General features: G+C 41.9%; 1 protein-coding gene and 1 long non-coding RNA gene across 11 annotated transcripts in view; one reads left to right on the top strand and one right to left on the bottom strand.

Annotated features, from left to right (window-relative positions):
- Window positions 1–11,722, bottom strand: part of LOC100624963 — a 50,228-nt gene extending 38,506 nt beyond the window's left edge. For 3 of the 5 annotated variants that reach the window (XR_002337768.1, XR_002337770.1, XR_002337769.1), the window contains exon 1: window positions 3,272–5,270. This is a non-coding gene — a long non-coding RNA (uncharacterized LOC100624963). Of the gene's footprint in view, window positions 1–3,271; window positions 5,271–11,634 lie in introns of those variants that run through there. The other 2 variants (XR_002337767.1, XR_002337766.1) reach the window with 2 other exon arrangements.
- Window positions 11,924–27,028, top strand: part of MCF2L2 (MCF.2 cell line derived transforming sequence-like 2) — a 247,448-nt gene continuing 232,343 nt past the window's right edge. For 3 of the 6 annotated variants that reach the window (XM_021069895.1, XM_021069897.1, XM_021069894.1), the window contains exon 1: window positions 12,210–12,524. In XM_021069895.1, the coding sequence (XP_020925554.1) occupies window positions 12,449–12,524 (76 nt within the window). In that variant the 5' untranslated portion in view covers window positions 12,210–12,448. Of the gene's footprint in view, window positions 12,525–27,028 lie in introns of all 6 variants that reach the window. The other 3 variants (XM_021069898.1, XM_021069896.1, XM_021069892.1) reach the window with 3 other exon arrangements.

The following is a 27,028-nucleotide window of genomic DNA, read 5'->3' as shown; positions in this document are numbered from 1 at the left end:
ATTTGGTGATTACTTAGATGTGAGTGGAACAAGATGAGGAGAGGAAGAGATGTTCAAAGACTCCCAGATTTCTGACATTAACTTTATAAGCAACAGCTTTATACTCTATTGGGTTATGACAGTCTGTAGGAAAGGCAGGGTTAGCACAGGATTGTGAGTTCAGTTTCAAATATATTGAGTTTGGGCTATCTGTAGCACATTAAGTGGAGAGGTTGAGTAGGCAGTTGAATACACATGTATGATGTTCAGAAGAAAATGTGAGGTAGAAGTTTGGGAGTAGATGAGATCCAGAAGATCCCACTTCCAACATAAAGTGTTGAGGAATTCCAACATCTAAGGGTCTGGTAACCACAGAGAGACTGAGAAAGAAAGGAGAGAAGAGTACAAAGAAAACAAAACTTACTTATAAGGGAAGAGCCAAAAGAATTTATTCTTAAAAGGAGGGAGTGAACTATAGAAGGGGTTGGCAATCTTTTTCTGTAAAGAGCCAGATAGATGAAAATATTTTAGTTCAAAGGCCATATAAGAACATGCTGAAGCTATATTTGGTCCACATGCTACAGTTTGCCCGAACACTGGTTTAGGGTATGAAATGTTGCCTAACAGGTCAGAAGTCCATGGGATTGAGGGACAAGGAAACTATTGGGACCTTAGCAGGAATAGTTTCAGCAGAGGGGTGAGGATGGAAGAACAACGGGAACAGGTTGCCAAGAGAATGGGAAGTAAAGAAATAGAAACATCAGGGCAGACGGTTCTTTAAAACTGATTACAAATGGGAGAAGAAATCGAGTATTAGATGGGTGGAAGAATGGTAACTGACAACTGTTCCCTGAAGAAGGGACTGCAGGAATGAATATTTACATGCGGATGGGAAGGATTTAGAGGCAGTGGCTGACCATCCAGGTGACATAAGGGATAACTGATGATAAAGGTCCCTGAGATAGTAAGGAAGAATTCAGAACACAGGCAAAGGTACTAGGATTCAGTGAAAGCTGGATGGATGCAGATGAAGGTCAGTGGGCAGATTTTCCAGCAGGAAATTCAGAAGCTCAGGTACTCAATTTTCTCAATAACACAGAGGTCACTTAGTGAGAATGGCTTTCAAAGGATGTCAGAAGCTTGAAAGAAGTGAAGAGGATTTGAAACCGCAATTGCATAAAAAGGAAGAATGAGTGGTTAGAGAAACACAGTGGGCCTGCTGTGCGGTGTGAAAGTCCAGGTGAAGGTGACTACCATGAATTTATTTTAGTACCAAGTCTTTCCAGTGTGAAAGTTTCTCCAGCTCTTCTGGGAAGCCTGCAGCAGGAACAAAAAATCCAAATAGTTGGATTCATCCATGGAGGAATTTTTTCGGGTGGATAAGAGTTACAGTAATCGGTAGCATTTATAAACCTTGGGGATGGTGGGGTAGGTTTTCATTTGTTTTGATTTTAGAGATAAAGCAAGGCTCAGATGTGTTCAGTGACTTGTTTACAATTATTTGGATAATAGTCCATAGTTGTTAATTTCAATTTTCACAATTCCACATTCCCTTCAAGGTAGTAGAAAGCTTTTGTAGTTTTTTAGAGAAAAACTGAAAAAAGTTCCCAAGAGGAATTTTAGAGAATAGTTTGTAAGTGAACTAAGTTAACACTGTAAACACTAAGGAAATAAGACAATATACAAAGAAATATAAAATCCCTACAAAGCTTGACATTTGGTTTTTAAAACATACTAAGTCTACCTCACCATAAACAGCCACTGATCATAGACCTATTTTCTGGCTTTACCCCTCACCCTGTAGTTATTTTCTCTCCGTTGGTGCTTGGTAAGTTTTCTTCCTGTTTATAACACAATGAAAATGAAAATCATATAAAATTATACATGAGGAGCAATTACTGAGACTGATATACAAATATTTTATTCTATTAACTTGGCTTACAGATAGTTGATTTAGTGAAACTGGTATATTATCTAAAATATCTCTTTTATTATTGAATAGTACATTTCACTGAAATTCACAATATTCATAATATTCTTAATTACTGGCTTTTTTCAACTTAAAACTAAAATTAAAACATTTAATTATCTAATGATTTATGCCAAAATCCACATTATACTCAAAGTATAATGGCAAATCATAGCTAAAATTAATTAATTTAAATGTTCCAGGCACTTGATAAGAATTTAGTACAACAACCCTACGAAGTGGTTATAATTACTATTTCTTTTTTAAAAAGAGCAAACAGAGGCCCAGAGAGATTCTGTAACTTACCTACTGCATCAAAGTGTTCGTGAAGCTAGGCTTTGAACCGAGGTATGTCTCATTTCAGAATACCCTATACTGCCTTAATCACTATGCTTACAGAGATGTATGGGTCTACTGTATGAACATAACCTTGTTCACTGATGTCAAAGTCAAATGATATGCTATTGTGATTTAATAATATAAAATATACTTTCATCATCATATAGTAAATCAATATTCCTTGACAGTTTAATACAGTTTCTTCCCCCAAATATAAGGTAAATGCCACAGCAGAGAACCTGAATATAAAACAACTCTATAGCCCCTCTGAAAGATAAATTGGCTTTTATTAAGGAGATTCATTCTAACAATTGGACGAGCTCTCCAGGAGTCTTTCCTTGAATTGCACACCTGACGAGAGATAGCAGAATTGAAATGGGCTTTTAAGGTATCCCAGCCTGGTTACTTACTAGTTGCATAACCTTGAGCAAGACCCTTTGGGGTTCATCAGAACATGGATTATAACACTCCCCATACTGGGAGTGCTATGAAAGGATACCGTAAATAGGAGGTACATAAATGCTATTTTTGCCTAGGATTGCCAGGTAAAAAACAGGATGCCCAGTTAAATTTCAGACAGTTAACAAATGATGTTTTTATATTTTAATTTTATTTGATATCGGACACATATTATACTAAAGAATTATGTATTGTTTATGTGAAATTTAAATTTGAACTAGCATCCTGTATTTTTACTGCTAAATATGACAACCCTACTGGCAAGCCCAGCTCCATTCCCCCCAACCCCCACCCCTAAGAGGAGAAACTAGGGCAAAGGGCGGGCTCAGGAGAGAACCAGGGGAGAGGGAAGAAAAGGAAGGGCTTGAGTGTGGGAGGACTCCCTCTCAGGGGTGGGACCGAAACCCGAATCCCCTGACAAGGAGATTCTACCAAACCTCTCAGGAGGTTCTCTCTTGTCGCTGGAGCGGGCCAAACATCCTACGCCCCCATCCGCTGGGAAGGAGCAACCGCCCCTCCACCCACCGTTGCCTCGGCAGCAGCAGCAGCAGCAGCAGCACCGGGCTCCGGACACCGGTTCCTCTCAGACGCCGCCAGCAGCACCGATACCACAGAGGCCGCCGCCATGTCCCAGGAGCCTGGACGCATGTGGATGTGTGGCTGCGTCTCAAATGTCACCCAAATCGTCCCTCCAGGCGGTATGGAAGTCTCTTGTCCTCCTCTGGCCACCGTCCAGTCCGAACCAAGGAACAGGCCAATCCGAGCGAGGCATTCGGGAGAGGGCGTCACCACTGAAGCCAATCAACGAACTGCCAGGGCTGCAGTGGCGGCGACGGGCTGATTGGGCTGTGCCCAGTGGGAGTGGTCCCTGCTTCCTCCACCTCCTGGGTTCGGGTCCCAGCGGGGTGGGGGGGCTGCTGTCCTCAGGCCCCTTAGATTGCCTGGATGTCTGTTGCATGTTTCTTCCTGTGGTCCGTGGGGTTCTTTTCCTCTCGTGGGCTCCAGAGCGATGAGCCCTTCATGACCTTTAATTTTTAGAGTTTTCTGAGGGGGGGAGAAGAGAGGGTAGCTGTCCTAATACACAAAAAGGTGTGGGGGAAGAAGAACACAAAGTTTTGTTTTCAAAAATGTGAAAAACATGTATTTTAAAAAATCCTCCTCTTAATTGTCTCAAAGTTGAAATTACACGATTTTAAGATAGACTTAATTTTCTTCTATAATGCTTTTTAAATTGAGATCTAGTTGGCACACAGCATTGTGTTGATTTGATACCTTTACAAACACACACATGTACACTGCTAAGATCTTTAGCCCGTTTTAAAAATTAGGTTATTCTTACTATTGAGTTTTAAGAGTTCTTTGTGTATTTTAGATAACAGTCCTTTTTTTTTTTTGACAGATATGTCTTTCATAAATATTTTCTATCAGCTTCTTCTCTAATTCTCTTAATGGTATCTTTCACACAGCAGAAAATCTTACTTTTAACGAAGTCTATCTTATCAATTCTTTCTTTCATGAATTGTGCCTTTGGTGTTGTACCTAGAAAGTCCTCACCAAACCCTAGGTCATCTAGCTTATCTTATTTTATAGGAATATTATAGTTTTGTATTTTACATTAGGTCAGTGATCCATTTTGAGTTAATTTTTATGAAGGGTGCTATGCACACACACGTATATATTTACAAGTAGATGTATAGGTGCTCCAGCACTGTTAAAAAGACTGTCTTTGCTATATTGTGTTCCTTTTGCTCCTTTGTCAAAGATCAAGTGACTGTATCTATGTTGATGTATTTATGGGCTGTCTATTCTTTTCAGTTGATCTGTTTATCTGTTCAGTGGCCAATACCACACTAATGTTGATTACTGTAGGTTTACAGCAAGTCTTAATGTTGGGTAGTGTCAGTCTGCCAACTTTGTTCTTCTCCTTCAGTTTTGTGTGTGTTGGCTACTTTAAGTCTTTTGTCTCTCCATATAAACTTTACAATCAGTTTTTAAATATCAATAAAATAACTTGCTGGGATTTTGATTGCAATTGAATTGAATCTATAGATCAAGTAGGGAAAACCTGATATTCAATGTAAGGTCCTAGTAGAACTCCTGGAGATAAAATTCATAAACATGTCCCCCTCCCCACTCAAGACTGGGTCCCCCTGGAGTTTTTACCTCTCAGCTTTTTCTACACTGAGCCCCCAACAATCCATCAACTAAAGTTCAGGTTTCCCTACCCCAGCAATGGTTCCTGCAGAAGTTGCTGCTTGTGGGTTTCTGTGATTAAGTTGAGATTCTCTATATTTGCCTGCTGGCCTCTCCAATTTGGGGGCAACTGTTTGCCCTGTGACCCTATGTCTCTTATGGATCTAAGAAGAGTTGTTGATTTTTCAGTTTGTTCAGCTTTTTATTTGTTGTTAGGATGAAGTGGCAACTTCCAAGTTTTTTCATGCTGAACTGAAAACTGGAAGTCCTAAAATATTTTAAAAATAAAAATAGATGAAGCAGTGCATACTCGTGGCTATAGGATACTTAAAATGTGTGCTCCAAGGAAAATACAAAATAAATGCCCAATTAGAAGTTTCTAGTTTTTTAAATAGAAAAAAATTAACAAAGTCATCCTAAGGAAAACAAAAGGAAGGAATTACAAAGGATAAAATAATTAATTAGAAAAGAGAAATGGGACTACTACTCAATAGAGTATTTGAAAAAAGCAACAATAGTCATTTGACTAACCTGCTTAAGAAACAAAGAGAGAAAACATAATTGAAATACAAAAACATAAGGGGAAATAACTTCAGACACAGAAAGAAATTAGGAGTTGTATAGGATTAGTTTGTTTCACTCTCCACAACAAATTTGAAAATGTGGATGAAATGGATGAAACTACGAGAAAATATAATTTATCAATAATCCCAGAAAAGGTAGTAATTCTAAGTATTTAAGTTATCAGAGAAGAAATAGATGTCAGAGAAGTGAATTTTCCCACACCCCCATGCACAAAAGCACCAGGCTTATATTATTTCATAGAAGAATTCTACTGAGAAACTTTAAGGAATACATGAGTCCATTGTTATTATTCTGTCCTAAGCACAGAAAAAGAAGGAAACGTTTCCAATTCTATTTATGAAATGAATAAACACTGATAACAAAACCTAATAAAACACACATTTATCACAGATACATATATATGCTGATCATAGAACTTCTTATTCAATAATCAAAACATGGTATCAGTGAAAGAACAAACAGATCAACTGAAAGAATAAAGTGCCCAGCTATAGGCCCACACAAATACAATCAACTGATCATTGACAAAGGAACAAAACCAATCCAATGGAAGCAAAGAGTCTTTCAACTTGTGATGCTGGAAAAACTGGACATTCACACACAAATTAATGAATCTAGACACTAACTTTACAATTTTCATAAAAATTATCTCAAAATTTATCATAGACCTAAATGTAAAATGTAGAACTGTACAAATTCTACGAGAAAATCTAGGTGACTTTGGGTTTGGCAATGACTTTTAGTTAAAACACCAAAAGCATGATCCAAGAGGGGAAAAACTGATAAATTGTTCCTCATTAAAATTAAAAACTTCTGCCCTTCATTGTTAAGAGAATGAAAAGACAAGCCACAGGCTAGGAGAAAAATATCTTCAAAACATACATCCGGGAGTTTCCATTGTGGCTCAGTGGGTTAAGAACCTGACAGTTCTGTGAGGATGCGAGTTGGATCCCTGGCCTCGACTGGTGGGTTAAGGATCTGGCGTTGCTGCAAGCTGTGGTGTGGGTTGCAGATGCTGCTTGGATCTGATGTTGCCTTGGCTGTGGTGTAGGCTGGCAGCTGTGGCTCTGGTTTGACCCCTTGCCTGGGAACTTCCATATGCCACTAGTGTGGCCATAAAAAGAAAAAAAAAAAAAAGCCTACATATTTGATAAAAGACTTGTGTCCAAAATATACAAAGAACTCTTAAAACTCAAGAAAACAAGAGGCTTTGATTGAAGGATGTTTTCTTTCAGGGATTCTGCTCTAATTAAAAAGTGGGCAGACACCTCACCAAAGAAGACATACAGACAAGCAGAAAAAAAGTCACTCACTATCACATGCCATTAGGTAGCTGCAAATTTAGACCATTCTGAGCTGTCACTACATACTTATTAGAATGGCCAAAATCTAAAACACTGAAAACACCAAATGTTAGTACGGGTGTAGAGCAATGGGAATTCTCATTCATTGCTGGTGGGAATGTAACATGGTTTTGCAAGGCAATTTGTAGTTTCTTACAAAGGTAAACATAGTCTTAGCATAAAATCCAGAAACAGCATTCCTAGGTATTTACTCAAATGAATTGAAAATTTATGTGCACAAATATGTATAGCAGCTTTATTCAGAATTGCCCCCAACTGAAAACAACCAGGATGGCATCTGTCAGTGGGTAAATGGATAAACAACTGTGGTACATCCATACAGTGTAATATAAGGAATATTATTCAGTGATAAAAAGAAATGAGTTATCAATCCACAAAAGACATAGAGGAACCTTAAATGTATATTGCTAAATGAGGGCAGTCAGTCTGATAAGGCTACATACTGTATTATTCCAATTATATGACATTCTGGAAGGGGCAAAACTATAGAGATAGTAAAAAGATAAGTGGTTGTTCAAAGTTTGAGGGGAGGGGAGGATGAATAGGTGCAGCATAGGGGATTTTTAACAGTGAAACCATTGTGTATCATATTATAATGGTGCATACATACATGACATTATGCATTAGTCAAAACCCACAGAATTGTACAACACATCTGGTGAACCTTAATGTAAAATACAGACTTTGGTTAATAACAATGAGAAACTGTTTGGGGGGAGAGTGGGTATATGGGAATTCTCTGTACTTTCTGCTCAATTTTTCTGCAAGCCTAAAACTCCTCTAAAATCTTTTTATTCATGAAAATTTAAATTCAACATGATTTTGCCTGCAGATAGTAGGCTTCTGATCGATTCTCCATCCCTCCTTTTTCCTGCCTTTTCTTTATTTTCTGTATTTTGCTAATATGTTCCACAAAGAAAATGCATTATTTTGACAATAAGATTAAAATTGAGGAAGGGTATATATATATATGGGGGAGGAGAGTGGACATGCAGAGGAAGAGGTAGCTGCTACCCTCCTCCATGTGTGTGTACATGCATTTTCATAGGCACTTGGATGCCAGGGGGACAGGATGGTCTCAGGAAACAGAAGACGACAGTGGAATGACTGTTGGGATGGTGTGAACTCAGGTGATTTTTCACTTTCTGGGTTCACCTCTTCAGTCAGTTGTGCCATAGGTGACTCATGGTGTGACCCCCTTAGACACGGATCCCCATCTGGTCTTACATATTTGAATAGCTCATCTCCCAACTCCAGAAATAGTTCCTACTAGGCAGCACTGGGGGCAAAGAGGCACCATTGCAGTGTGGAGGCAGGTCTAAAACCTTTGTGAAACAAGAGGCTTTGACTGAAGGGTGTTACAGAAGGTATTCTTCCTACCACGTAGCCCAAGTCCAATGGGGAAGATACAGTGAAGGCAGAGTGAGACAGACAGGAAGGAGCCTTATCGAGGGGCTATACCTTGAGGCATTTGTGGTGACCCTTATCACCTCCCACAGTGCAGCTCTGCTTACTTTATCCTCTATCTCCCATCATCTTTTTTGTACCCCCATTTCCTTTCCCCACCATCTCTCTTCCTCCTCTCTTTTTCTTTTTCTCTGCTCTGCCTTAGCAGAGTGTTTTGCAAACTGCCAGCAACCACTGCTTAGTGGGTCATACAATCAATTCAGTAGGTGCAATCATTTTAAAACACTTTTTATTAAGAAAAAAAGTATTTAAACATGTAGAAAAGTAGGGAGCATAGTAAAATAACCTATATACATACCACTCCCACTTAACAATTATTACTATTTCCTAGGATTGATCACATTTATTCTCTTTGCTAAGGTAGTTTAAATGGCAGACAATGATGCTTCACTCCTAAAACCATCAGGGTAAATCTCTAATGAGGACATTTTTTTTCTTTTTTTTTTTTTTTTTTGTCTTTTTGCGATTTCTTGGGCCGCTCCCGCGGCACATGGAGGTCAAACTGGAGCTGTAGCCACTGGCCTACGCCAGAGCCACAGCAACTCGGGATCCGAGCCGCTGTCTGCAACCTACACCACAGCTCATGGCAACGCCGGATTCTCAACCCACTGAGCAAGGCCAGGGATCGATCCCGAAACTTCATGGTTCCTAGTCGGATCTGTTAACCACTGAGCCACGACGGGAACTCCAGAGACATTTTCTTATATAACTACAATACCATACTCTCCAAATGCGTATTTCCCTAATTTGGACCACTGTTTTTTTTAAAAAAGAAATAGAATAGAAATCTATATTTCATGGCTTCACATGTAGCAAGGGAAAAATTGATTCATACAATTCTTGTTTTAATTATGTATATTTACATCTATTGTATAATGATGTAAAATTCATATCATACTGTGGTTTTCAGTCTAAGAAGTTTGAACAGCCTTGCTCTAGGCCTTGCTCTAGTGGTGCTCACAGTGTCGTCCAACACCAACAGCATCAGTCATCCTGGTAACTTGCTAGAAAGGCAAATTCTAAGGTCTCATTTGACACTACTGAATCAGAATCTCTGGAGGGGGGGACCAGGAATTTGTATTTTAGAAAAAATCACTGAATTTCTGGGTGATTCTGCTAGTTTGAGAACCACTGATTTAGACTAAACTTGGTGGCTCCAGGGGTACCTGACCCTCACCTGTGGCCCAACGTGGGTCCTTTGTCTTCCTCATCGTTGTCAGAGGCAGTGCTGGTAATGCACTAAAAGGGAAGTGGCATCTACCTTGGCAGTGCTTAAAGCATGATTTGTCTTTCCAGGCTCAGGCAAATCCTTACCTAAAGGCACAGAATGGTCTAGATCCATAAGATTAATGATACACAGTTTAGTCCCTATGCCAGTAGCATCTGCAAAAAGAGACTAAAGCTCTAACGGGTTATTGTGGGGCTTAAATGATGTTTGTGAAATGCCTACCATTGTAGCAGGAGGCCAGAGCAGTCACTTATTACACGGTGGTGGTAGCTGCTGTATTTGACATTGCCTATCACAACCCTGGGCATATAATTGATGCTCAATAGATGTGACTAATTATTAATTTATTCATTAGAGAGGAAGGCAGGCTATTCTGGCTTGTTCCTTGATTTTGCCATAAATTAGAACAATGTGATTTGTCAGAGACAGGGAATAAATCATAATTAGGAAAGCTAAAAGGAGGCACAGAAAGGAGGAGAGCAGGGAAAGAGAGAATATAGGAAGCATATCCATATTCACGAGAGCAATGGAGACAATGACGATTCTTGGAGGAACAAGGAAGTATGGGCTATTGAAAACTATGCTCATTTCTTAGTTATAGTTACAGAATTTCAGAACTGGAAAAGAGAACCTGGAGTTCACAGACCCACCCCTTCGTGGCCCAGGTGAAGCAGCTAAGGCCCCAGATAGAGATGCGGGGATAAAATTGGTTTCTGAGGACAGGCACTGCCTGTTACATCTTCCATAAAATCAGCCAACTCATCTCCATGGAAACCTCTGAAGATTGTGAAAGTACAGATGTGGGAAGAGAGCAGCCCTCTGAGTGTGATTTATTTCCTTTCTATTTCTTATTTTCCTCTCTCATTCCTATTCATAAGCTTCTCCTGCCTCTTCTTGTTCTCCCCCCCTCTCCTATCCTTTCCATCCATGATTCTCACCCATTACAACCGGGTTCAATTCAAGAATCAGAGGTCACTGGATCTGCAAAGTCCAGAATGTCCCACATTACCAGTCTCCTTAGTCATGTGCTAGCTTCTAGGGGCCAACTCACAATTGGCTCTGACGGCACCAGAGAACTTACTACCATCTCACTACCTCATTAGGTTCCTCAAAAATACTTACGGCCCTTGAATAGCCAGATATCATGGAAACACAACCCAAAGCTGTCTTACTCCTTTGGGTCTTTAACGACTTTCTGAATTTCTTGCAAGAGGTTGCTATGAAAATTGTTGCTCTACTTGTGCAGGCAGAGTGCAAAGTGCCCAAATAGCATGGGGAGGGAGAAACCTCTGCACAAATCTCACGTCGGAGGTGGGCTAACACCATCTCTTAACCTCAGCCCATAATTGTTACCAGAAAGCATTTAAACACGTCCCCAAAGCCCTGGGGTGAGTGGCTCTTACTAGAAACTGAATACAGGGTGTTTGAGGTCTGGCTTTTTACACGCCAAAAGGGGAAGCTGAGTTTTCTGAAATAGGCTCAGAACCTGGCGACCGGGTCCCCCCCTCGTAGAATGGATTGAAGGACAAGCTGAGCAGATTCGCGTTTGCTCAGGCTTTTCCCTGGAGCTCTGCTGAATTCCATTAGTCCGCCTGTCAGGAAGAATCTGGAATCACCTAAGGAAAGCCCAGAACAGTGTCTACCACTGGATATTTGCTTAGAGCAGACGCTCTAAGGACTGATGCGGAGGAAGGTCCACGCGGGTGCTGTCCCAGAGCCTTTCCAGGAGGGAGCACTGGCGAGCCTGACCGTTTGCAGGCGGAGCATCGGCGCACGGGAAAAGCTGCACAAAGGAAAAGGCCCACACGGTGGACACACCCGTACGCACACTTGTGCACAGCAGGGTCCAAGCACAGCCTGCGCTTCCCGCTCCAAGTACGGATGTGTACAGAAGACGTTGATAACTGAATGCGACCCCCCCACAAAAGGGGGTAACAAACTCCAGCCGCTTCCATTCCTCCATAACAACACTTCGCCACCTCCAGCCCCGCCAGGAGTCGGGACCGGACCGGCAGCAGGGCCTCACCCAGCCCTCCTTCCCGAGCACTCACAGCTGGCCCCCTTCATGCCTCGGCTTCTCGACGGATATCTGGCGGGGGGAGGAGGGGCGATCCAGGAAGGCGAGCTTCTGGCATTCAGAACCCGGGTGCTGCTGGCTGGCGCGGCGAAGTCGCTATCTTATGTCCCCGACAGCTAGAGGACAGATCGTGAATCGCCCGGGTTCTGGGGACCTGAGCGCAGGCTTCGCTCGCGGGAAAGAGCGCCGCTTCCCTGCCCAAAAAAGTGCGGCGCTCGCGCGCTTGCGCGCCTCTCCCTTCGCCTTGGGCACCGCCCCCGGACAGGGAAAGGTGGGCGCGTAGGCGGGAAGCTCTGGGGCCAGCTGAGCTGCGAGTGGGCGGTGCAGACGACCCCCAGTCGCCTCAGCTTCTGTGCCTTCCGAACCCGCAGACTCTGCGCGCCTCCAGCGCGATGACAGAGCATCCTTCATCCCTACCGTCTGAGAAGCGGCGCGGGAGACGCGACCACAAGTCTAAAAACCCGTGCGCCCCCTCGGCCTAGGAAGCCAGATGCGCAGTTACAGCTAGATGGGGGCGACTCTTCTCACCTCCAGAACTGCCACTTTCGGCTTAAAGCCAGGAGTTGCCTTGGGAAAGCTGCTCGACCTAACCTTTAAAATAATCCTCTGTAGGGCGTGACTGGCGTCCTCTAGCCGCGCGGCCCTGGGGAGTTGGCCTTGGCTGGAAGTGACTCGTTTTGTGCCTGAGGAGAGCGAAGAATAGTGTGAGGGAGGAGATGCCTTAAAAAAATCATCCACAGCAGCAGTAGAAACAGTTTTATGTTGCTTTGTACCTTTTTTTTTCTGAAATGCTATTTTGGTTAAAAGAAGAAATGGCCCCTCAGGAGTTCACCCGGCGACTGGCTACAGTGATCACTCATGTCGGTAAATGAAGCTTTTTTAATCCTGCATTTTATTAATAGAGGGTGGGGGCACAGTCTCGGGCCTGGCCTACCCCCACTCCCACCCGGCCCCCTTGCAGTCCTGGGAAGGCCGTGGGGCGCATGCCGAGCGTCTCGGCCTCTGCCTCAGGTGCTGCTCCCGGTGGGCGCTGGCATACCTGGGGCGCTGCGCTTGGGATCCGGGGGTCCCTTACGCCTGGCAGGGCCAAGGCAGGCCGTGGGGCAAGTGCCTTCACCAGGGAGTTGCCATTTGTGTTGAGTTCTAAACTGAGGGCTCTTGGGCTATTAGGGCCTGTTACCCACCCTGCTGACCGCAACGGGGGTGGGGAGTTGTGTGGTGATATTACAAACTATTGAGTAGATTCTCCTGTGCTTTAGTAAGTTCCTGTTAATTATCTATTTGTACAATAGTGTGTATGTGTTATTTCCACCCTCTCAATTCCTCCCTCCCCTGCAAAGGTTTTACCTGTGGTAACCATAAGATTTGTTTTGAAATCTGTAAGTTTCTGTTTTATAAATAAGTTATTCTGTATCATTTTTACTAGATTAAACATGTAAGTGATATCATATGAAATTTGTCTTTCTCTGCCTGGACCTAGAGATTATCATACTGAGTGAAATAAGACCTTGGCCTGTGCTATAGCAATACCTCCTGGAGGTGTCTGGACCCTGGCTAACCCCAGTGAGAAACCTCTGCAAGCACCTCCACCGCCTATCAAGCAATTTTAATCCTCTTCCATGTGTTACAAAACGGGAGCAAACATATGTGCCTTGCTCCTGAAATAAGGGTTGTGGTGGAAAGTCAGGCCCTATATAATAGTAGGAGAACACTGATACAGTGGCAAGTTAATTCTTAATGTTTTCTTCCCCCAGCCCTTCCCTGGTCCTCCCCAAATAAAAAATATGCTTGGGTTTAGATGCTTCGGATATAGATGACTAGAATTAGCTGGATAATTTTCTCTGTTGCTCACTTCATTTTGAGACCCTTCTATATATGCAAATCAGTTTTCACTGACAAGGCCAGGAAGTTTTCAGTGTTCCACCCATTTGTTAAACTGTCTTCTTGGTATTTACATGTTTAGTATCATTTTGATCAGTGAACCATTATTGCTTTCGGAGCACCCTGGTTCAATGTGTTTATTGCAATAACTATATACATCTTGAATGTACACACATGGGGATTTACTTTGTGAAGATGATTTATATGGAGGAAGCTCAGTTTTGATGATTCAATTTAAAAAAATGTTTCTGGTGCCAAATGTGGCCACTGAACTGATTTTTCCTTAAGACAGAATGTCAGTAGAATCCTACCAGGAAGGCTGAATGTGAAATACTGCTGAAGGCAGCAAGAGATAAAAAAGAATTTTGAGTTTGAAATATATTGCATGTCGAGATGATTGTGCTAAATACCAGTGTGTGCATGAAATTGTGGTGCAGGAAAAGTAGTGGAACAGGGATATGACTGTCTGAATTTGAATTCTGCCCTGGACAAATCATTCAACCTTAGTCTGAAATATGAGAATTTTAATAATCCTTCCCCATGCAGCTCAAAGGCTGCTTATAAGATAATGTGGGTAAAAATGTCATCTAACCTGTGACTGTGTTACTGGCCCTCTCCCTGGGCCCTCTGCCACTAAAGATCTCAGGTAGATCCCTGGGCCTCTCTCAGGGTGACGCTTCCCATCTATTAAGTGAGAGGTAGACCTGGATGATTATTAAAGTCTCTCCTATTTTTTGGATGTAGGGTCTTCTTGAAGATCTGGTAGACAGTATTCTTTGGCTAACACCAGACTGCCTGTGGCGCTTAGGCTATGGTATTTTCTTGCCCACCTTACTCCCTCCTTCATTCCATAGACAGCTCCATGGAGGATACAGACATGAATTTGTTGTAGTTTCTACCCTCACAGAACTTCTAATGATCCCTGTCATGTGTGTGCTTTGCAGCACTCTGTCTCCTTTATAATCTCTCAAACCCATGAAGTAGGTGGATTGTACATTATCACCCCCATTTTACAGTGAGGGAATTGAGACTTAGGGGTTTCATCATCTATGGTCTCAAGGGGTAGCAAGTGGCAGGCTCAGGACCAGAAGACAGCTCTTTAGGTGCTGTTTGGGGATCTCACTGAGGGGTCTCTATCCCTGCAGCAGCCCCTGTCTTCTTAGAGTTGCACTGAGTACTAATGGAGCTTCTGCTAGAGTGGATTGGCTTTGTGTTTTTGTTTGTTCTTTCAGTTTTATTGAGATATAATTGACATACAGCAAGCACTGTGTATGTTTAGGATGTACAACATAATGATTTGACTTACAAACATTGTCAAATGATGACCACAACAAATTAGAGAACATTCCTCATCTCATGTAGCTACAACAGTAAAGAAATAGAAAAAAAAAAGTTTTCCTTGTGATAAGAACTCTTAGAATTTACTCCCTTAACACCTTTCATATATAATATACAGCAGTATTAATTATATATATTATATCCCTAGTACTTATTTATCTTATATCTGGAAGTTATACACACATTCATTCTTTTTCAGATTCTTTCCCCATATAGACTATCACAGAATATTGAGTAGAGTTCCCTGAGCTATACAACAGGTCTGGGTAGATCATGGCCAAGAAGACTTTCCCCTCAGTTCCCAGTTAAGGGATACAGTATCTCACCAGCTGGAGCAGGCTGTTAGCATTTCTTATCTTCTCCAGCTCCCAAGTTGCAGAGGTTAAGTTCTGGTGAGTATGGCTGAGAAGTTGGAGTCTATCTCTCCCACTCATCCTTCACTCATAGAAGTTCTAAACCAGATGTAGGAGTCCAAGAATACTGAGCCCTGATTGCCCTTGCCTCAGCTCCCTTGTAGGGCACAGTTTTGACATTGGAAGAGACATGCTAAGAAGACGAGTGGCTTCTATCCTTGGCTTGGAGATTCTACTTAAGGAGAGAGACATTCCATAAAACCAGTGAGTACAAAGCTCTCCCCAAAGGAACTGTCTATTTGAAACAGAGTGTCAGAGAAGTTGAAACTTGAAGACACTCTTGGAAACAATGGGGATTTTGGTGGTAAACAATTAAGAGGAGGCTTGGCAGCTCTATGAGAGCAATAGGCTAAACCATAGGCCAGCTTGTTTACCAAGGAGAACTAGGGAAAGAGTTAAGATGAGCCTTCCTGAGATAGAACAAGCATCAAAGCCTCAAAAACTACCCCTGCCTAAATTTGATTGGATCAGACTGTAGAGCACTTGACACCTCAGGGCATTGTTGAAAGCTAGAGCAATCAGCTGGTGTCTTACTCCATTGGGACTGTTAGGACAAAATATCACAGGATAAGTAGTTTAGAAACAGGAATTTGCTTATATTCTCATAGTTCTGGAGGCTGGAATTCTGAAATTGGGGTACTGGTGTGGTCATTGAGGACCTCCTCTGGGTCAGATTCTGGGTTATAGCCTCACATGACAGAAGGTGCTAGAAATTCCTAAGGAGGCTTCCCCCCCAACCCCTGCACTTGCAACATGTGGAATTTCCTGGGCCAGGGATCAAACCCACAGCACAGCAGCGACCTGAGCCACAGCAGTGACAACACCAGATCCTTAGCCTAAAACTGCTGAGCCATCAGCCACCAGGGAACACCTGGAGCCTCTTTTATAAGGCACTAATCCCATTTATAAGGGTTCCACCTTTATGACTTGAGCTCTTTCTAAAGCCCCCGTCTACTAATACAGTCAGCTTTAGGGGTTAGGCTTTCAACATGTGGATTTTGAGGGGATACAAACATTCAGACCAGAGTAGTGTGTGATATCAACAGAGGCAGACAACTTAACAAATCAGAAGAGACAGGCAAAGGAAGCCCTATTAAACCCACTGTTATCCAAAGGTGACTGTGAGCATGTCCAAGGCCGCAAAGTGAAAGAGTAATATTAGAGGCTTCATCCTACAAGGGAAACAGACTTCACTAAAATAGCTATGTAACTAAGTGAACAAATGAACAAAGACCAACAAACAAAAACAAGCCCGAGAGATGGGGAGGAGGGGAATTAGTATCCAATTATTATGTAAAATGTCCAATTTTCTTTTCTTTTCTTTTTTTTTTCGTCTTTTTGTCTTTTTAGGGCCACACCTACAGCATATGGAGGTTCCAGGCTAGGGGTCCAATCAGAGCTGTAGCTTCTGGCTTATGCCACAACCACAGCAATGTGGGATCAGAGCTGTGTCTGTGGCCAACACCACAGCTCACAGCAACACCAGATACTTAACCCACTGAGCAAGGCCAAGGATCAAACCTGCGTCCTCATGGATGTTAGTTGGTTCACTAACCACTGAGCCACAATGGGAACTCCAGATGCCCAATTTTCAACCAAAATTTATAAGGTCTGCACACACAGGAAAGTGTGACACATAAACAAGAATTTAAAAAGCAGACATGAGAAACTGCTTGTGAAGAGACTCAGATGTCAGATTTAGCAAAGGCTTCAATGTAGTACAGGCACTGTAAATATGTTCAAAGAACTAAAGGAGGGAGTTCCTGTCGTGGCGCAGAGGTTAATGAATCTGACTAGGAACCATGAGGTTGCGGGTTTGATCCCTGGCCTTGCTCAGTGGGTTAAGGATCTGGCATTGCCATGAGCTGTGGTATAGGTCGCAGACGCGGCTCGGATCCCTAGTTGCTGTGGCCCTGGTGTAGGCTGGCAGCTGCAGCTCTGATTAGACCCCTAGCCTGGAAATCTCCATATGCCACGGGAGCGGCCCAAGTAATGGCAAACAGACAAAAAAACAAAACAAAACAAAACAAAAACTAAAGGAAACCATGATTAAAGAAGTAAAGGAAACTATAATGACAATTTCTCACCAAGTAGCAAATATCAATAAAGAGATATATTAAAAAAAAAAGTGTCAAATGGAAATTCTGGAGTTGAGAACTATAACTGAAATGAAAGATTCACTAGAGGTGCTGAACAGTGGATTTGTTCTGGCAGAAGAAAGAATTGAGGAACTTAAAGATAGACTAGTTATGCAACATGAAGAACAGAGAGAAAAAAAGAATGAAGAAAAGTGAATATAGCCTTAGAGAAATGTGGAACACATGTATGCACCAACATGCATAAAAAGGGAATACCTGAAAGAAGAAAGAGAAAAATGAATGGAAATAGTATTGGAAGAATTAATGCCCAAAACCCCTCCCATTAAAAAAAATAATGACAATAAAAACATTCATTAACACATCCAAGAAGCTCAGTGAAGACCAAGTAGGATAAAGACAAATAGAGCCACACTGATCACATCACAGTAAAAATACTAAAACCAAAAGAGAAAAATTTTAAAGACAAGAAAAAGTGACTTGTTATGTATATAGGAATGTTAGTAAGTTTAACAACTGACTCATCAGAAACAATAGGCACTGGAAAGCAGAGGGGTAACATATTCAAAGTGCTAAGAGAAAAAGTTGTCAACCCCAAATCTTATATCCAACAAAACTATCTTTCAAAAATGGAGGTGAGGCGTTCTCTTGTGGTGCAGCTGGTTAATGATCCAGTGTTGTCACTGCAGCAGCTTGGGTCATTGCTGTGGCATGGGTTCGATCCCTGGCCTGGGAACTTATGCCACACAGGTGTGGCCAAAAAAAAAAAAAAAAAAAAAAAAAATGAAGACGAAACAAAGACATTTCTGGGTAAAGAAAGCAGAGAATTTCTTGCTAATGGAAACACCATACCAAAAATACTAAAGAAAGTTCTTTAGGCTGAAAATAGGTGATCTTAGATGGACATTCAAATCCATATATTAAAAAAAAGAGACCAAAGGTAATTCTGTGTATAAAAGACATTATTATTTAGATATAATGTGGTGCTCTAAAGACTGAATGGGTGTTATTGTATTTATGACGTGAAATGCCAGCTTTTGGTGAAGGATGCCAAGCAAATACTAACTGAAATGTTGTCATGGGAAAACAACTATTTATGCTATAGAGAGTGGTCATTTATGAAATCAAGTTTCCTTAGGATCAGTGTCTAAGTAATATTGAGTTAGAGGTGATCATTTAATGTGGAGGATATCAATGGCAATTCCTTCCTTTTCAGATGTGAAGTAAGGCTGTGCCCAGGCTTTGCCATAAAACAGCGGTGTAGTAGCCTTTAGCACCTCACTTTGCCCCCTGAGTCTTGGTTCCCTCACATGTAAAATAAGGATAATAGTACTCCATAGGACTTGTAGAAGATGAATTTCTACATGGTGTCTTAATGAATGCTTACCTGTTGAAGGGGAGAAACTTGCGAAGCAGGGATAGCGAGAGTGGCTTTAGATGCAAGGACAACATTCTCTCCTACTTTGTCCTTTGCCCTGGTGCATCACAGGCACCATCAGTGCTGCTTCTCTTCCTCCTGCTCCTCCCCAGATTCTGTCTGTGGAGGTCTTTTTGGCAGAGTTGTGGGCCAATCCTGATCTGAATTTGCTGTTTTGGAGAAAAGTGCTCATTCTTGCTCCTGGGGCCACCCTTCTGCTTTCTTCTTTGTGGTGCCCTAAACAAAAACTCAGAAGTAAAATCCAGGAGTTCCCATTATGGATTAGTGGGTTAAGGATCCAGCATTGCTACAAGCTACGGCATAGGTTGCAGATGTAGCTCAGATGCAGTGTTGTGGCTCTGGTGCAGGCCAGCAGCTGCAGCTCCTTTTCAGCCCCTAGTCTGGAAACTTCCATATGCCACAGGTGAGGCCATAAAAAGAAAAAAAAAAAAAAAAGAAAAGAAAAAAAAGAGAAGTAAAATCCAACTGCCCAAGTGTTGCTGACTCTCTGCACTGTGGACACCCTCCAGGCTTTCCTGCTGGTGGAGACAGGTTAGAAAAGCACAGGAGAGTGGAATATTGCCTCTAACAAGTGTTATCTTCCTGGTATCAGAGAGGATCTCCCACTGAAAGTTTCAAGATTTTAATTTCCAGTGTGTCTGCAGGTTGAGACTGAGCCTTTTAGCACAAGGGGTTTGATTTGCTTTCAAGGAATGCTTTATTATTATTTTCAAAAATTTTAAATTAGAGTATAGTTGATTTACAGTGTTGTGCCATGAATGCATTATTAAAGCTTTAGCCCTCCATTGTGCTGTGTTGTCATCCAGACCAGGATCCCACATTATCTGACCTCGAAAAAAACCTGTGGGTGTTAATAACCTGTCTAAGGTTACAGATTCCAAGTAGTAGAAGCTCTAAGAATGAGCTTAAATATTAAAAAGTTAACCATCAAAAATATTGGTGGGGAGAGGATCCCTGATCACTCTCTCCTTTTGTTCTGGGACAGGTCTTTTCTGGGATGACAGTTACACATATGAACTAATAGACTGGCAAATACTTAAAAGTAGTATAAAATTAGACCCTAGGCTGAGGATAGGAAGAGGAGGGTAGGGGAAGATGTATTAAGAGCAACTTCTCTGTCCTGTTTTGGTTTTGTATTGAAAGTTTTTTGGTAAGATGAATATCCATTTAAAAAAGAAAAACTTTTATTGAGTGCAATGCCTTTTAACATGTGCCTTTGTATCTTTACAGCTTGGGAACGTAGGTATTATTACTCTCATTTTGCTCAATGGCAAAACTAAGAATGAAAAAAAAGTTAAGTAAATTGCTTAAAGCCGCTAGTCTGTCAAGATTGGACTGAGGTCTAATTTCTAAGCCTGTGCTCTTTCTATTATATCAAGGCAGAAATTTTTATTGCTACTTGAAAATAATGAATTATTTAGTGGATATTTGTGTTAATTTGGTTCTGGGGAAAGATTTCTGCCTTATCTACCTCCTGTGTGTCCCCTTCCTAGAGCTTTATGGATTAGCAGGAGAGGAGCATGAAAGGAATGATAACTGATTCATCTTCTTATCCTTAGGTTTAGCTCAGTACCTGGCATTATTAATGAAAATGTTCTTTTTTGGAGGGGGGTTGTCTGTTCTATTTGACTTGGTTGGAAAGGGCCCTGATGGCAGTATTCTAGTCTCCCTGGGTCTCACTTCCCTCTCTCTCAGTCTTATTTGTGGTTCTTCTCACCAGCAGTGCTCTGCCTGCCTGTCTAAATCTTTCAGTGTTTGTCTCAGGCTTCTCTCCCCCAGGAGTCCTGCACAGAATGAACCAGGCCAGGCCCAGCCTCTTGTTCCCTTTTCTGAGCACCTGCAATAGTCGGTGGCCATCTCATATGTATTTTTCAGCATTTAGTTGCAGTCTGTCTTGGATTTTTTTCTTTGTTCCAAATAATGATGCATATTTTGTTGATTGAACATGTAATAGAGTCTTTTCTAATAAAACGACTGTGTCTTACCTCAAGGTAGAAATCTCAACTGAAATTGCTTTGTGACCTTGCAGGCTAAATTAACCATGTAGTAGGAGATAAGAATTACATGTTTGGAGTTCCCTAGTGGCTTAGCAGGTTGAGGATCTGGCATTGTCATTGCTGTGGTGCAGAGTTCTGTCCCTGGCCCAGGAACTTCTACATGCCGTGGTCGTGGCCAAGAAAAAAATCACGTGTTTAATAGAATGGACTTTCTTTATTCTCTGAATTTCCTCATCTCTAAAGTAGAGTGATAATTATGTTGGTCCCTTTGCTTATGTTATAAGCAGAACTATGCTATATAGTTGAAAGTGGTTAAAAATAACTCCTTTGAGGACTATAGCCAAAGAGTCTCTGAATATAAAATGACCTCAGTTGCCTGATTTATGGACTAGCAGGAGTGAAAGAAGTGATTTATTGTCTCTCCAATCTAGTTAAGAGGAATACTCTACCAGCATTCCTCTAGTACTTACTAGAAACCACAGCTTGAGCAGTGTGAGCTTGCCCTGTGGGGCACGTGTTGAAAACAGGATGGTTTCAATGCCTGCAGGAGGAAGCAGTGGGGCTGATGTGGACAGAGGAAATGGGACAAAAGTGTGGCAGAGGATGTGAGAAGGCCACTGGACCCCACGACTTAACCCTGGCAGCAACGGAAATTGTGAATGGCTGCCTTGAGGGAGTGTGCAATAATCTGTGCTCTTGCTGAGAATCTCCTTGCTACTTTCTTTACAACTAGCCTGGGCTGTCCAGGGTACTGGAGAGAGAGCAGTGCTAGGCCTAAGAGATTGCGAAGCCATCATGTGCAGGGGGGCTACTCTTCCACATTTTATTATTACTGTAGGGACAATAAATTCACGTGAAGCACTGCATCCGGGCTGTATTTGCAACTGTTATAAAATTATTTGAATCAGCGTCTTTGGCAGATCTTTGCAAGTCTTCTGTGCCTCCTGCAGCAGGAGGGATTTTTGTTTTACTCTTCTTCAAGCTGCAGTGGGTCTTCACCTGTGCCCTGGAGTCCAGTTAGAAGGTTGACTACTTTCCCCCCAGGAGCTAAAGGCTTTTGTCTGTAGGGAGAAATTTGCATTCCTAGGCACCTCTCCTCCTCCAGGTCTTTCTCCCATGGAAGCTCTCTCAAGTCTCCCACCAGGTCCCTAATCCAGGGAGAAGAGCTGCAGATGGCTATGAATACCCCCTGCATCCTGGCTCACTCAGCCTTTCACAATTCATTTGAAATGTTAGGTGATTTCTTCTTATTTGCTTGTAGGGGTTTAAGACAGGTTATGCTTTTATAGTTTATTTGGCTTTTTCTTGTTGTTTGAGTGAGAGTGAGCCTCTCTGTAACATTTTGAATTCTAGAGGGAAAGCAGAACATCTCCTTGGTGTTTTATCTTGTGTGTATTTACAGAGAAAATGTGCTTCACCTATAGCCTTCCTTCATTACATTGTTGCTTCAGGCAAGCTACTGTGCTTGCTATAGCAGGACCCTTGCAAACTATTCTAGTAAACTGGGTCTCAAATGTTTTCTCTGTATTTTGCCAGGTGTCAGGAGCCTTGAGTGTTGAATAACTGTAGTTCATCTTTAAGAGAGCTAAACTAGATGAAAATGCTTTCCTCCATCTGCTGTCCAGCAACCAACTAAGCTCAGGGATCTCTCCTGTCAGAGAGCCAGGGGTGTTGTGCACAGCCATTAGATGGCTGGCCCCCTAACGGGGCCTCCCTTGACTTGCTGTGGCCAAGGGATTATGTTTTTGCTATAAAGGCTCATCTGTGTTCTGTATTTTTATTTTTTTAAAATTAATTAATTAATTAATTTTGTCTTTTTGTCTTTCAGGGCCGCACCTGCGGCATATGGAGGTTCCCAGGCTAGGGGTCCAATTGGAACTGTAGCTGCTGGCCTACGCCACAGCCACAGCAACGCTGGATCCGAGCCACATATTCAAACTACACCACAGCTCACAGCAATGCCAAATCGTTAACCCACTGAGCGAGGCCTGGGATCAAACCCACTTCCTCATGGATGCTAGTCAGGTTTGCTAAGCACTGAGCCATGACAGGAACTCCTGTGTTCTGTATTTTTAAAAAAGCTTCAAGTAGCCTGAAATTTCTGCTGAATTACACTTAATATAGCTAATTTTAAAGTATCCGTCAGAATAGTTGAAATCATTGAAGATCAAAATGGAAATGGTCCTGCTCATCTTAGAATTTTCTCTGAAGGATGAGTCTGTTGCCCCGTCGACTTCCCTTTAGGTGTCAGTGAGCATGGCCCAGCCAGAGAGCCTCCAAGCCCAGTCTAGCATAACAGCTCTTCCCAAACAGGTAAAAGTTCTTTTACTGCTAACTACGAGATATGGGTGTTGACTGATTTTAATGAGTTTGGAAAGGAAAACTATGTCATTATCATAGACTTAACTGAATTCAAGCACTTATTTCTTACTAGCAGACAATAATGATAATAATAAACTTAAGAGATTTTGGAATTTAACACATTGATGTTATTAAAGATGTATGTATTTAATTCACATTAGCAAAGGACAAAATAGGTTGCTTTGTAGCACCCTGCTCTTGGTGGCAGGGAGAGGATTTGAACCCAGGCAGATTTGGCTCCATGGTCTGTATTCCTGATCAGTACTACTCCATAGTCCATGTTCTGCAGGTTGTCAGTATGTTACAGAATCTAGAGCAGGAAGCTCCATTTGGCTTGTTTTCAGGGTGCTGCTTCTTTCTTTGGGTTATAGTCCAAGGCCACTTGTCCTTATGTGGCCATGTCAATAGTTAGGTACCATAACTATATCAAGATACCAACTGGTCAGAATTGCTGTTGTGGCTCAGCAGTAACGAGCCTGACTAGTATCCATAATGACACGGGTTCAATCTATAGCCTCGCTCAGTGGGTTAAAGACCCACCTTGTGAGCTGTGGTGCAGGTCGCAGATATAGCTTGGATTTTGTGTTGCTGTGGCTGTGGCATAGGCCAGCAGCTGCAGCTCTGATTTGACACCAAGCCTGGGAATTCCATTTGCTGCAGGTGTGGCCCTGAAAAGAAAAAAAGAAAAAACAAACAAAACAATGAACTGGTCAATGAACAGGTTTTTAGAGAGCGCCCATCATAAGCAAGGCACTGTGCCAGGCCTATAGCCCATGAGATGTTGTAGGAGAGCATTAGATGAGGAAGCTGCAGACCTGAGTAACCCACCAGCCACTGCAGCAACCAGCTAACAAAGGATCTGAGGGGTTTGGGTAGGAGGTCTATAAGCCACTGGACTAGAAGAGAATCTCTAAGGCCCAATCTGATAGTTATATCAAGAGAATGAAAAAAAGTCACACATTGGTCCCTGATTGGTTGCCAATCCAGATAGTCCTGTCAGTTTGGAGGCTTACCTTTTTTCTTTTTTCACATGCGTAGATCCTTTCCTAAAGGAAATGGGCTGGAGAGGCTAGAGGACATGGAAATAATATTGAACATGTTATCATAGTTACCATTTATTTTCTGCCTGTTTAGTGTCACATTTTGTGCTTTATATATACTGTTGCTTTAATTAAATTTAATCAGAAGTACAGCCCATTTTTATGGAGTAGAAATTTGAGACTTAAACAGGTTAGGAAATTTGCCCAAGATGATACAGAGTGCAAAAGTCAGAATTAGAAGTCAAGGTTGGCTGGCTTTAAGGACTATGGCTTGTCATAGAGAATTCCAATATAGAATGGAATATAAACCAGTAAATGACAGACATGATACTAGTTTTAAAAATCTTTTGGGCGTTCCCATTGTGACACAATGGGATTTGGTGGTGTCTCTGCAGCTCTAAAATGCAGTTTCAATCCCCGGCTTGGCACAGTGGATTAAAAGATATGATGTTGCTGCAGCTGTGGCTCTGATCTGATCCTGGCCCAGGAACTCCGTGTGCCACAGGGTGGCCAAAAAAGAAAATAAAAATAAAAATCATTCAAAAATGAAATGGAAACTAAAAGCATTAGTTCCCAAAGTGTAAGTATTTTACCAGCCACCTGAAATGTTCATTTATCACTTTCTTCCAAAGGAAAACTCATTTAAAATTTGAAGGTTTACTTTGTAGTCCTTAAATATGCAAATATTTATGTGTAACACTTAAACAAAAATAAGCCTTTGTTGGAGTTCCCATCATGGCTCAGTGGCAGTGAACCCACTGATATCATCATAGTATCCATGATGAGGCGTGTTTGATCCCTGGCCTTGCTCAGTGGGTTAAGGATCTGGTATTGCTGTGGGCTGTGGTGTAGGTCTCAGATGCAGCTTGGATCCTGCATTTCTGTGGCTGTGGTGTAGGCTGGCAGCCAGCTCTGATTCGACCCCTAGCCTGGAAACTTCTATGTGCTTTGGGTGTGGCCCTAAAAAGACAAAAAAAAAAAAAACAAAAAGCCTTTGTTCAGGAAGAAATTTTTGAGAGTGCTGCCTACTTGGTACTTCTTATGCTAAGCACCAGAGTCCTAGGGAAAGATAAATCTAATAAAGGTACAACCTCCAATTATAATAGCAAGGTAACAGCACCAGTGTGCTCTTTTGCTTAGTATGGAAGAATCCCTATATTTAGAGGACTTTACTATGTGGGAGATTCAAATATGAAGTATATGGCTGGACAAAATACAGGTGTCCAAAATGTTTGAGCATATTGGTCTTCCCTGTCTTAGAAGAATTAATTCTGTATTTCTTTCGTCCAGTTATCAGATCCCATTTCTTATCCAGTCATGTCTTGGTTTGTATCTCCGTTTTTGTTTTTATTTTTTTAAATATATTATCAGATCAGTTTAGATTCATTTAAGCTCTTTTCTCTTTCTGTATCCAAGGAAGCTAGAATGAATTCAGTCACTGAAGGGAAAGGTCTGTTTGCCTGTTTTTCCTTACTTTTCCTCTAAGTTAAGACTAACCACATTTACTGAGGACCTCCAGAGCTAGCCATGGGCCAGTTGCTGGGGTCAGGGGGTGAAGGAGCAACCATGATCCATGCCGCTGAAGGCCAGAACCTGGGTGCCTCCACTGCTGCCACCCTAGTGTCCTGCACGCTTGTTAGGTATACTGGGGATTTGGAAGAATGAAAGGTTCTCCTGGGGCTTACTATCTGACAGGGAGGCAAATGTTAAGCTGTAAGCTCCAGGAGGAAGTTTCAGGCAATTAGCCGTTACTCCCCAGTACCTGCCTCATAACGTGGGCTTTTCTCCTGGTAGTCTCCAGGCCTCTCTGCTTCTCTGTGCTCCACATTTGTTGCCTTGCTTGTGCCCCTGGTGATTTAGTTGTGAAACTCAACTCTTTCCCTCCGTGTCTCAAAACTCACATATACAGAAGGTGGAGGGTGCAGGAGAATTTCCCGAAGATGGGAGAGAGGAGATGTTTATGGTCTAGAAACACAGACACTGAAATGGAGCTGGAGACATCACGTTGTTTAAAATGTCATGTGGCCACTCTAGCCCCTTGGGGGTTTTATAGGGCCTTCCCTTCTCCATTTCACTGGTTCTTTCCTTCCCTGTGGCTCATTCTCACTCTCTTTTTATTTTCATTTAAAACTGTGTGTGTGTGTGTGTGTGTGTGTGTGTGTGTGTGTGTGTGTGTGTGTGTGTGTATGTATTTGGCTGCATCTGTGGCATATGGAAGTTCTTGGACCAGAGATCAAACCTGCACCATAGGTTTGATCTAATGCAGTGACAGTGCCAGATCCTTAACCCACTATGCCATAGGGAACTCCTTCCCCAATAAAAATTGTGTATATATAAGGTATGTAATGTGATGTTTTGATATATGTACACATTATGAAATGATTACAACAATCTAGCATATCCATCACCTCCCATAGTTACTGTTTCTGTTTGTTTTTTAAAAAATTTTTTATTGCGTATAGTTGATTTACCATATTATATTAGTTTCATGTGTACAACATAGTGATTCAAAGTTTTTACAGATTATACTCCATTTAAAGTTATTCTTTCCTCTCTTTTTGTCTCCACTGGTGGGGAAGGTCTGGTGTAGGACCTAGACTAGGAAGATGATCCTCAAGAATTTCCCCACTCACATCCCTCTGCTCTTCACTCAATTTGGTTTCCTTTGCATTATTTATCCTTTCAGCAAGCAAAATAAATTTTGCTTATAAAAGAGGGAAAAAACCTCAAGCTGTGAAATGGGATGTAGACTTTGACATATGGTACAGAGATGAGAAGGAAAATTCCACTAGTCAAACCTGTTT

The sequence above is a fragment of the Sus scrofa genome, chromosome 13, assembly GCF_000003025.6.
Source record: "Sus scrofa isolate TJ Tabasco breed Duroc chromosome 13, Sscrofa11.1, whole genome shotgun sequence".
NCBI lineage: Eukaryota > Metazoa > Chordata > Mammalia > Artiodactyla > Suidae > Sus > Sus scrofa.
The sequence above is the reverse complement of the archived record's forward strand: the minus strand, read 5'-3'. Positions and strand labels throughout refer to the sequence as shown.